The sequence below is a fragment of the Amborella trichopoda genome, chromosome 5 (assembly GCF_054954075.1).
Source record: "Amborella trichopoda isolate Santa Cruz 75 chromosome 5, AtrichopodaSantaCruz75HAP2 v2.0, whole genome shotgun sequence".
Lineage (NCBI taxonomy): Eukaryota > Viridiplantae > Streptophyta > Magnoliopsida > Amborellales > Amborellaceae > Amborella > Amborella trichopoda.
In genome coordinates this window covers 8,371,931-8,384,087 of record NC_142340.1, presented here as the reverse complement: position 1 = coordinate 8,384,087, position 12,157 = coordinate 8,371,931, and the positions used below count along the sequence as shown (strand labels likewise).

The following is a 12,157-nucleotide window of genomic DNA, read 5'->3' as shown; positions in this document are numbered from 1 at the left end:
TGAACTACTATTGAACTAATTACAAAGGTAGTTCTTATTGAACTACTATTGAACTAATCACAAAGGTAGTTCTTATTAGTCAATACGAATTTTGACCATAAATCCTTTTGAGAAAAGTTATTGTAAAATGGGGATAGTATTATATTCTTTCACCAAAAGGTGACAATTAATGGGAATGTATATAGTGAGATTATTTACCATGTTATAAAAAATATCTTGAGCCATAAACGTGAAGCTTATTACTCATTGGATGTAAAATCTCTTACATTAATTTGGCTAATGAGAAAATTGGAGGCAAATTTCCCTCACAGGTTCCAAAACCAAGATCAAGATATTTACATGGACAAAACATATCCTAAATTAAGAACCTAAAACAAGTAAGGGTAATTATCATTTGGCGTTGGCCACTTAAGTTGAACCAAATAATGTTAACGGCAAAAACTAATGTAAAAAGAAAAAACTATATGGGCTAACATTGTACTTCTTAAATAAAGTGTGATTCAAAAGCTCATGGAAAAAGATTGTTTCGATGTTGGAAACCTTAAATTGATCATCTTGACTTCGAGGCACATGCATATTTTTCAAAAATAAAATATTTCAAGTCATGAAACCAAGATCAAGATATTTACATGGACAAAACATATCCTAAATTAAGAACCTAAAACAAGTAAGGGTAATTATCATTTGGCATTGGCCACTTAAGTTGAACCAAATAATGTTAACGGCAAAAACTAATGTAAAAAGAAAAAACTATATGGGCTAACATTGTACTTCTGAAATAAAGTGCGCTTCAAAAGCTCATGGGAAAAGATTGTTTCGATGTTGGAAACCTTAAATTGATCATCTTGACTTCGAGGCACAGGCATATTTTTCAAAAATAAAATATTTCAAGTCATGAAATATTGCATCTTGTAATGTATTATCTAGACTATCTAATTTTATTTTTTTATAATGTAAGTGTTTATAGATCAGCTCGATCTACATCACTCGGCCTTGGCCGAGTTACTCGTCTTAGCAAAAGGGTGACTACCTGGCCAAGGCACATTTCATAAATATAATCCATTACTTTTCAGTGGGAGATTATAGAAAATGAATTCAATATACTTATTTAGCGCATCATAGAATTTAGGAATAAAAAATTCGACATAATTTTTCCGATAGAAACTACGGAAATTCAAGTTTTGACCCTGTAATGAATAAATTTACAGTATAAACTTCACACCTGGGTATCCCTTGCGTCATAGAGAGAGAGGGGTACCTGATACAAAGCATCTGATTACAACCAGAGAGAGAGACGTAGAAAGCATCTGATTGCGACAAGCTTTTGTGATCCAACTGCAAGGAATGTCCATCTTTGGGGGGCAGAGAATTCATTTCCACCAGGAGAGAGAGATAGAGAGAGAGTTATTCGAGAGTGGATCAGTTGACTTGGAATGGAAAGTGTTTTTGTTGGAAATGGAGGGGCAGGACAAGAGAGAAAAAAACAAACCTAGAGAGAGAAAGGGAGCTATGGAAATCTAATTTGAGAGAGAGAGAGGACCAAAGGGGTTATATGAGTTGGCAATGGGACTAAAAAACTAGAGCTTGGCCCGCAAAACAAGAGCAAAGGATCGGGTTGGTGGGCCGGATCAAAAGATAAGGGGTGGTACACTTGTCGTTTTAGGGTGGGTGTTGGCAGTTATCAAAATCAAATATTTAGTTTTTTATCACATGATAGAAAACTAAATATCTGATTTCTATTACTGTTAACGCGTAGGGTTGTCCCAACCTGTAGATTAAACACGTTGGAATGAAAGGAGATCATCCTCTCATTTTTCTCGAGTTAAAAATGAGGTATTCAACGTTAGGAATCGATTACCCATCATCCACCACACTTTCACAAGACTTACCTCCTCCTCTTTCAGTTTGAAGGTTTTATGGCCTTGAATAAGATGGCAAACCAGTACAAAATATGCTAAGAAGTTTATGACCACTTGCAGAGGTATTCAAATAAAAAAAGCATACATGAGACCATTTTCCTCCAGTGTAATACTAAAAAAAGAAAATTATTTTTCTTTGTTGTCAGAAGGTCGAGTTAAACCTAAAATTTGAGAGCTCGGAACTATTGGTTGGGTTTAAAATCTAAAATTATTATTCTTAAATTCTTTGACATACCCCGGCTATTGGTTCGCACATCTGATAGCTGAAAGTGATTATAATCTTCTTGTAAAAAAGAGAAACAATCTTATAGTATATTATTCATCCTTATTAAATGAGAAAGGAGTTGTATACCATGAAATCATTTACCCTTAATACAAGGAGGTCACAAATACTATTAAATTTTAAATGTGAAATCTACCACCTTGGGTTTGTCACAAAGTTCGAAATTTTTTTTTTTTAGCTTTAAGCTTAGTCAATGGAATAAATACAGTCACCCAATTACATATCCCATAACCAAATTGTGATCACCTTATATCAAAGGTGAATGATCGCGTTACATGCTTTTCCAATTATATATATATATATAAAAGGTATCAAACTACACCCCAACAAATCAACTAAATAACAATTTCACTATTTATTGAAACACAACTAACCTACCAATTATTGTAACATAACTACGTGCCACTTGATAATACTTTTAAAATCAATTAAAAAACGACCTAAAATTAATTCCCAGATAGGTTTTACTGGAGCGAATGAATAAACAGTATACTCCTATAGGAATATAATATCTTTTTGGCTAAAAGTAATGTCATAATTGTTTTGCATCATAATCAACTATAAATTTGACGTCCAAGATGCCGATGATGAAAAGGCGTTGTCACATTTGTCCATGTAAAACATACTCCAGAGGGACTATACTATACATACTCCCTCGGGAGAAGAATGACTTCGAACGATTTTCTTTCAAACTGAAATTTTGGGAACCACCTAAAGATTACTACGCTTTTGTTTTCAAAAGTCAAAACTAAAGTTTTTCTAATAACAAGATCTCACCCTCAAAATATTGGACGGTCCATATTCAAATCTTGAGATGCTAATTTTTTATGTACATAGATGGTGTTTATTTTATTTTTTGTTGAAGTTAATCTATGAATTGAAGCTATTAGATCTTAGTACACCCTCAAGAAGATAAAGAGGGAGATTGTATGCTTGTGGATGATGCTCCATGGGAGAAAGCGTCCATTCTATCCGGCATTTCCATGACTAGCCAATGCACTCACTACTCAAAAGACAATGTTGTCCGGTGATTCCTACATTGGAGAGAGAAGACACAAATATTTTGTGGGATTTTTTGATGTTCGGTGTTGTTATTGTCAAATATATGGACGATTGTAAAAAACAAAATGTCTCTGTGCTTGTCGGAATTTTTTAATTTTTACATAAAATGTCTCATTTGGTAATTTTGGGGTCGAAAGAGTGTCCCTATATAATTTTCTCCCAAGAAAATTTGTGTGCATTTCAATAATCTGGAGAGAGATTTATCGCATAGGTCTTTCCACATTTTACATTGCGGGCAGAGATTTATTACATAGGTACTCATCTTTTCAAATCCAAATAACGGTAAAGTCAGAGGGATAGAGAGACAATTAAGAAAAGGAGGTTTAGGACAAGAACGAGTCAATCAAATCCAAATAGCAGTAAACTTGATAACAGATCCAACTAACAAACAGAGTGTTCAAATCCAAGTAATATCAGGAGCCTTAAACATTATTAAGAAAAACAAGGGAGATACTCATCATTGAGCCCAAACAGGCCATTAACGAGATACTCATTATTGAGCCCAAACCATAAGAAGACCAATAACTAAGCAGTAAAGGTACAATGGAAATAGAAATTATTTTAGTAACCAGCAGGGGTCCCGCCCTTTCTTGGGTCACTTACGGCAGTGAGCTGTCCCTTTATTAGGTCCTGGATCACAATTTGGCAGTGCGACATGTCTGATACTGCTTTAATAAGATGACCTTTACTTTTCAGGACCAATCTATCATAGTTGGGCATTTCGATGTGATAATTAGTCACTGTGTCCCAGTTTTCGTATTCCAAAGTCTTCGGTATGAGCTGCGAAAAAAAATAAAATAAAAAGGGTTGCAATATGATAAGAAATAGGAAATGTATATAGTGAGATTATTTAATTCTGATGCAATGCAGCCACAATCATCATTAACCATTACATCTGAAATCGGGGGGTTGATAATGTGTCATTGTATGGGCAAAAAGTTCAAAATAAAATTTATTGAATTTTGTGAAATACTTTTATCTAGTATATGCACATTCCATGGCTAAAGTGAATGTGACCATCTTATACCAAAAATAAATGATGTATTATTATATAATCCCTAAAAAATATCTGTATTCAACCAACAATATTTCTCACTAGCCCATTGTGTGAGTGAGAGAGACAGAGAGAGAGAGAGAGAGAGGTTCTACAATCTCCTTGATCCCAAGGCCATTACAATTCATTTTGAACTTTGACTCTCTTTGGTTTCTTATTTTTTGTAGATCATATTTTAACAAATTAAATAGTTAGATTAAGGCTCTAATGATGATGTTAATGATATTTTGAGTTTTCGACTTTTGTTATCTCATGGGGCACCTTGGCTATGATCTTCCACACTTCTAAAGCAAATCCTAATTACTCCAAAACATAAAGTAAAACATGAATGAATGAAGAAGCAAAAAGTGAGCAGAAATATACCCGATGGTAGAGTCTAGGTGAAAAAACAGAACAACCTGGGTCCAACTGATGAATAAAATAGTTCAAGAGGACCTGTATAGTTGTAGGAATTATTCTCGGTCCTCCACTTCCACCAATCACACCCTCAAGTTCTCGATCCTATGTAACATAAATGGAATATGCAGTAAGAAGGTATTTTCTCATACGAGAGAGAGAGAGCCAAGATTCATGTAGCCAACCCCAATTAATTGGAAAAAACCTAAAATGATGATAAAAGACCAGAGAGAGAGAGAGAGAGAGAGAGAGAGGACCTTGAGAAATATGGTGGGCATCATGGAGGATAAAGGCCTTTTAAATGGCTCGATGTAGTTTGCACTTGCTGACGGTATAGTGGGATTTGAAATGTCTGTAGGGATGTTGAAATCATCCATCTGATTGTTGAGTATTATCCCTGTTTTACAAGACCTAAACAATGCTCCAAATAAGCCATTAATAGAGGTAGTCATAGAAACTGCGCCCCTGTGCCTACCGACGACGCACAAGTGACTGGTGCCATGGTCACGGAGTAGCCTCAACCTGCAGGAAAAGATGATGTTTTGAATGTGGAGGTTTAAAGTTCAAAAAATTGTGAAAGAGCGAGCTCAATGGTTTTGTAATGAAATTCTCACGATGTGGTTAGACAAGAGATAAGGCTTCATTTAGCCACTAAAAGGCGTTGCCATTGACATGCATGAAGAGATTTAGAGGACAATATTTTGTGTGAAATTCTCAACAACCATAGAGAGGGATGTGGGTTAATCCTTCCAAGATGTTCTCTTTCTAGATCATTATCATTTTATTGCTAAATAGAAATGATAATCTATAATGTTGTGTTATTTATGCTGAAACAAATCCACTCTGTTCATCCTAATTTGTTTCATATAGTTAGTTTTAATGAAATGAATATATATTTGGCAAAGGTAGCGGTCTCTATAAATGAAGCCACTGTGTGGCATTCTCGCCCCCTCTTATTTTGTAATGACTTACATTTCATATGATGTTACTACTGTTCCCTTGCCAAGGGTTGTATAAGAAGAGTTTATGTAAAACCTCTTTTGTTTATTAATAAAACAGGTAGGGGCCCGATATCCCCATTGATTCACACAAAAAAAAAATATAAGTATACCTTCACATACTACACCCTAAAAGAATAATAAATAAATAAATAACAATAGTAAGCAATAAAAAAAAAATGCATTGTTTCTATGCAACTAACCCGCATATTGTACAAATGTGGGCCTTGCAATAAATATATTTTTTAAATATATTTTGATCCTAATTTTTAGAGAATATATAATCTTTAACATTAAGATCAAGAATATGAAAAAAGAAAAATTGAAAACTACAAATAATAAATTTATTAAGAAAACATTTGGATCGTTAGTTATTCATGTTTTTAGATGGACTACCAATTTACATCCATCTTTTTAGATGAATGCTTTATACCTTTGAACCGCATATTGTAGAAATGTGGTCCAACCCGAATGAAACAATTTTCTATAAAAAAAATCATAACAATAAAATAAAAAGTAAAAATCTCCCTTACTCAAAAATATTTGACAACAATTGTGCAAGAAAACAGTTTATGTCAAATGAGCAGTACCGCTTTAGTGTTGCTAGCTATTTGGAGAAGAAGCTTGAAGAATAAGGATTGTAAACAATGAGGTCATTTACTTTTAGTACAAGGAAGTCAAAATTACTTACATCCATCCGATTTGAAATATGATAGCTTGGGTGTATTATAAAGTTTGAAAAAAATTATTTTGGACTTTACGCTCAATCAATGAAATAAATGCAGACACCAAACTTCACATCTAATAATCAATACTCATTGTGATCGACTTGAATTTAAAGATAAATGGCCTCATTATATACTCTCCCTTAAAGAATATATATGAGTACCTTTTAAGATGAGACGAAGGATCACTAGCTTTGTCGTATATATGAGTACCTTTTAAGATGAGACCAAGGATCACTAGCTTTGTCATCATCTATTTGGTCCTTCAAATCTGTTGCTGTGTCGTCAGAGAGCATATCGTTTACAACATCTTCGACATGTATTTCAAAGTCTGGGTCACCTAGTCCCTTTCTCTTTACAAGCATCTTCTTGATTGCTTCAACCATACGGTGGAGTCCAAGGGGTCCAGAAAGCTCATCATATTGAGCAAGTATATTCAAAACCTATAATAGAAAATTGATCCTTCAGGTAGTCAATCACCAACGAAAAGTGTTTGTGTGTGTGTCTGAGAGAGAGTGAGAGATATAGTTAATTCAGAAGAAAATACGCACGAGTAGCGCGCCAACACCGCCAGATGAAGGAGGCGGCATCGTAATTATCTCGCGCCCCATGACCTTTTTGGAAATTGGCGTTCTGCGTTTAGCGGTATAACTTTGCAAGTCTTCGAATGTGATTATCCCTCCTCTGTCTTGGATATCATCAACCAAATCGGCCCCCACGCGACCGTTGTAAAACACCGAGGGCCCTTCATCTGCAATTTTCTTCAACGTGCTCGCAAGTTGAGGGTCGCGACACAGGTCTCCAGGCTGCAATAGCGTTCCATCTTTCATGAACTTCTCACGTAAACCAGGATCTCTGCATATTGCATCCTCTGATTGTTCCATTTCATATGCTAGAAAAGGAGACACCCGAAATCCCTTCTCTGCTAGATCAATTGCAGGTTGCACTAGTTCTTTCCATGGACGCTTCCCATGTTTCTCCCAAGCCTCATAGAGACCTTTTAATTCCCCTGGAACTGCTACTGATAGTCCACCTTGAAATTTTCCTGCGGGATTATGCTCATACATATCCTATACATATAATTTTTTACATTATTATGGCATTTGAGTATTTGTTTGTTCAAAAAAAAAAACAAACGGAACATGTGGACTATTTAGGCCTTTCGTTAGTGAAGTCACCATGTTATATGTAACATTTGCCTTGGATGTGACATTATTCTTAAAATATCCACCATATAAAAGTCTCTGATACTTTTACCGCGAGAGACATTCTTTTTTCTTGGAAAATTACAAAAATCCCTTTGTCTCAACTTTCTTTGCAGCCTCTCTCAACCAAATTTTTATTACAACTTTTACCTTTCAAATTAACTTTTCGAAGTAAAAAAGTCATAATTTAGATGATGAAAACATGAAAGCACCACAATCACCAAAGACGGTTCGACACATATTATTGTTGCACAGGAACCCATGCCACAATATCTATTGGATCGCATGCAAATTGTGTCAGAACGAGGCATTATAGTGCCAGACCGAAAAAACTGCCAGATCACCGCAATAATCAACTGGACCACATTTATGAGTGCCAGAACGAGGCATCATAACTGTCGAACCGCAGCAACAATATGCCAAATCTCATTTACAAGTGCTAGACCGATGGCAATCAACGACTATGAGGAAAGCATTTTGGTCCAAAAAACTATGACTTTTTGAATTAACCGTATTTTTTTAAAACAAAATTTTCGATTAAAAGTTGCCACAAAAAGGTTGGTTGGGGAGGTTGTAAAGAAAGTTGAGTCAAGGGTTTTTTTTTTTTGTTGTAATTTTACCTTCTTCTTTTTTTCACCCCCCCCCCCAAGGCACTTTTACTATAATTTGGATGTAAGTACCCTTTTTAAGTAAAATTAGAAAATTAATATGAAATTTCCGTCTCACTTTGCTCCCTCTCTATTTCTCTCTCTCAAAAATGAAGATTTTTTTTCGGATAATTGAGTATAGGAGACTTCTCAACGAGAATGACGTTGGGGCTAATGTTATACATGGATATTCCATAATTTTCCCTTAAAAATATTGCATTCTCATGCCACAAGTATTAGGGATGAGGGATGAGCAATTGATGGGCACTGCCCTACGAGAATAAAAACTTATAACATTATAAAAGCGATAATAATAATACAATGAAAAAAAAAAAATTCATCAAAATCATTTAATGTATTTAAAAAGAACTTCATGAAGGTTCCTTTGGTTTGGATATTTAGTCGAGGAATTGAGGAAATATAGATCCTCATATTCAATTTATATAGAATTTAGTTCAAAAAATACGGCTCCTTCTTTCTTGCCCATTTAACACACAAGAACATTGTTACTCGGCCAAGGTACTCGAACTTTGGCGGAGGCGAGTTTTTCGGCCGAGTCTGAGTAACTTGGCCAAGTTCATGTCCTGTTAAATAATAATAATAATAATAATAATAATAATAATAATAATAATAATAATAATAATAATAATAGTAATAATAATAATTATAATTATAATAATAATAATAATAATAATAATAATAATAATAATAATAGCAATAATAATAACAGCAGTAATAATAATAACAGTAGTAATAATAATAGCAATAACAATAATAATAGAAATAATAATAGCAATAATAATAATAATAATAATAATAATAATAATAATAATAATAATAATAATAATATTTATATTAATAATTAAAAAAAAAAATAGTGTATAGAAAGAATAAGATACTTTTGCTTTTCAACAAAGGGAAATTATTTCATGCGGGCTGGACCGCATGTCTACATATGTGGTCTGGAAAGTGTAAAGCATCGATCTTAAAAATGGATGCAAGTAGATGTTCCATTTAAAAACAATGAAAACTAACGGTCCAAATGTTTTTTTATTAGAATTATTATTTTAGTTTTATTTTTTCATATTCATGATCTCCATGTTAGATATTACGTGTACTTACAAATTAAGTCCTGAAATCAATCTCAAAATAGTTAAGTCCTGAAATCAATCTCAAAATAGTTTTATTCGGCAGCCCGCATTCCCGGGCTTGACAGCATAGAAACCAGGTCCTTTCACAAATGCTTCATTAGTGTGCTCGGCAAATGGTCTGGAGCCTCTGCAATAGGGCCATACCGGTGTTGGGGTTTTGAATCTTGCTGTTGAACTGCGTGGTCAAACATGTATATTTCTAATAAAACCCTAGACATAAGAAATGCAAGTAACGTAAATAAAGCCAAAAGGCCCACTCCATCACGCACGATTATAAAAAGGAATATATAAAGGGAAAAGTTTATATGAGGTTGCAACTTTAAAATGGAGAATCACATATGTACCTCAAAAATATATCGAAAATGTTATTTTAGTGTTGAATAAACTATCTAATCGATCATCTAGACATTGAGATGTATGACTATGAAAAAAAAAAAGTTTTTGAGTCCCAAATATAGTGCATCTTGCAATACAATATTTAAATCGTCAATTTTCAAAATTTTCATATATTTATTGATCTACTTGATTTTAACCATTTTTAAAATTTAAAATTTTCTAATTAGGTATGAAAATAGATTTTAAAATAATACTAAGAATTTTTTCGCCTTAATTGGATTGTTTAAGGTTGCATCCTTATAGAAACCCCACCCATAAAGGGAAAATTTTATATAAGGTTGCAATAAAAGGGAAAGCTTTCTATGTTCCCCCTACAACATGAAGTTATATCCTCCCCTTACCATCTAGCTATTCATTTTTTATCAAGAGAGCTACTCATTGTTTGATCTTAGATCCGACGTCTCAAACTATTTTATTTATAATTTTATTTATACAAATTGTATGAATATGACATTTGGTACGTGTCATCTTTTCATTGGGGAACACCTATAAAAAATATTAAAAATAATTTTTCGATAAAATATAATGACCAAAAGTCCTCTTAAAACTTTTTGGGGTATTTTGGTTATTTTATTTTATTGAAAATATTTTTTTATATATTTTTTGCTAGTGCAAGTTTAATAGATGAATCGACGTCAAAAACTTGGTGTCAAAATAGTTTAAAGAAAAAAATAGTAAAAATAAAATAATGTAGAGACGTGACATTGAAATTGAGGCACTCTTAGCCCTCCATTCAGAATGGACAGTTGGATAAGGGGGACGATAAAACTTCTATGCTGCAGGGGATGCATAAAAAGATTGTCCAATTTATTTTTGTTAATTTTCTAAAAGTCTGACAAGGCCATGAAAGCCAAAAATCAGTTGATAATTAGAGTAAAACAATTTCCTTTATTTTTCCTAAATAACAAAAAAGCAAATGTATTCATTCTTTTACCCTTGAAGCGGCTCTGGGAGCAGTTTCTCGCATGTCATAGCAATCTAGAACACCTTTTGGAGATCTAACCAACATGAAACCTCCCCCGCCAATGCCACTTGATGCCGGGCTAACAACACCGAGGCATAAGGCTGTGGTAACTGCTGCATCAACTGCATTACCTCCCTTCCGAAGAATTCTGCTACCCTCAATCGAACAAATGCCATGGTCTGCCGCTACAACACCATGCTCTACTGTGATCACTTCTGGTATAGCCAAGGGTGTTAAGGGCACATAGTCATGCTCATTATCCATAAAAGAAGAGGGTGTTTGGGCCTGAAATTGGGCTTCACAGCTAGAATCTTCGAAGTCATAGCTTTGAGATGCAGAGTGCTGCTGGGCCATGAGGATGATGCTTAGCACTAACACACACAAGCGAGAAAGACACCTTGAGAATGTGGATTTGCCTTAGGGCCCTTAAATACTATGAGGTCCCAATACATGTGATGGAGACATGGAGAAGGGTTGAATATTAGGCTCTTTCCATCACCACGTGCACCAATAATGCATCCTTTCAATATCACCAAAGTGTAGGGCCCACATCCCTCTTGACTTTATTTACCCAAAAAAAATAGTTTACATTATTTTTATTATTTAGAATTTTCGTATAGGTATGGGTATGACACCATCCGGCACGTCCTGTATGCCATACTTGCATGAAACCTTACTAGTTATGTGAGATCGATATGGATATATGTATTCGTGTTGGGTTATGTTCGGGTGCTCTTATTATAAAATAATTTATCATTGTATTCAACAATTTGGACACTTATGTATCTTTGTTATTTACGTCGGGTTATGTTAGGGTGCGTACACTATAGAGTAATCTATCATTGTGCTCAAGCTCAACAAATTTGGGATAATTATTGACCATTGTTTTGTACCTAGAACATTTTTTTAATAAAGATATTTTCAATCATTAAGAGGGATATAACATCAACATGGGGTGTCACATCACTTACATGAAGCACACTAGTGCCAATTAATGCTCCATGTTGGGTCGTGCTCTCCTTGGTGAGCTAGGAGAGAGAGTAGAGAACCTAGGGCAGGGGCATGCCCCACATGAGAAAGAGTGAAGAGTCTTTAGAGAGAGAGAGAAGAGAGAGGTTTTGGTCTAGAGAATAGAGGAGGGGAGGTTATCTATTTATAGAAGAAATTTAGGTTTAAGGTTTTTTAGGGTTTCATGTAGTTGTCTCTTAATTGAAATTGAATGTGAGACGTCAATCAATGGTGTTTTGTAGGGTGAGAGATCTGAGCCAACCATTCTGTAGACGGACCATTAACATTATGAAAGTGACATGGACTATTATCCCCCATTTCTAAACTATTTTCCCATCAATAAGAATTA

The 12,157-nt window shown here is 34.4% G+C and overlaps 1 protein-coding gene across 2 annotated transcripts; it reads right to left on the bottom strand.

Moving 5' to 3' along the window:
* Positions 1-3,586: 3,586 nt before the first annotated feature.
* LOC18437103 (glutathione hydrolase 2) lies at positions 3,587-11,474 on the bottom strand. 2 transcript variants are annotated; one of them, XR_016055849.1, is made up of 6 exons: positions 10,771-11,474; positions 6,989-7,507; positions 6,602-6,880; positions 4,972-5,236; positions 4,682-4,819; positions 3,587-4,044 (listed from the first exon to the last, which is right to left on the bottom strand). XR_016055849.1 is itself a non-coding variant. In XM_088867319.1 (6 exons), the coding sequence occupies exons 1-6, from the start codon at positions 11,152-11,154 to the stop codon at positions 3,826-3,828; spliced, it is 1,755 nt and encodes a 584-aa protein (XP_088723445.1). In that variant the 5' UTR covers positions 11,155-11,474; the 3' UTR covers positions 3,587-3,825. The 2 variants fall into 2 exon arrangements, 1 of the variants encoding a protein (XP_088723445.1); XM_088867319.1 differs by having other exon boundaries at positions 6,651-6,880.
* Between the last annotated feature and the right edge of the window lie 683 nt (positions 11,475-12,157).

Excerpts from the sequence above, each read along its gene's own strand:
- LOC18437103 (XM_088867319.1), bottom strand. The coding sequence starts at position 11,154 with ATGGCCCAGCAGCACTCTGCATCTCAAAGCTATGACTTCGAAGATTCT. Across the intron at positions 7,508-10,770 it reads CTCCCAGAGCCGCTTCAAGG|GATATGTATGAGCATAATCC; the intron begins GTAAAAGAATGA and ends TTATATGTATAG. Across the intron at positions 4,820-4,971 it reads TGCCCACCATATTTCTCAAG|GATCGAGAACTTGAGGGTGT; the intron begins GTCCTCTCTCTC and ends TATGTTACATAG.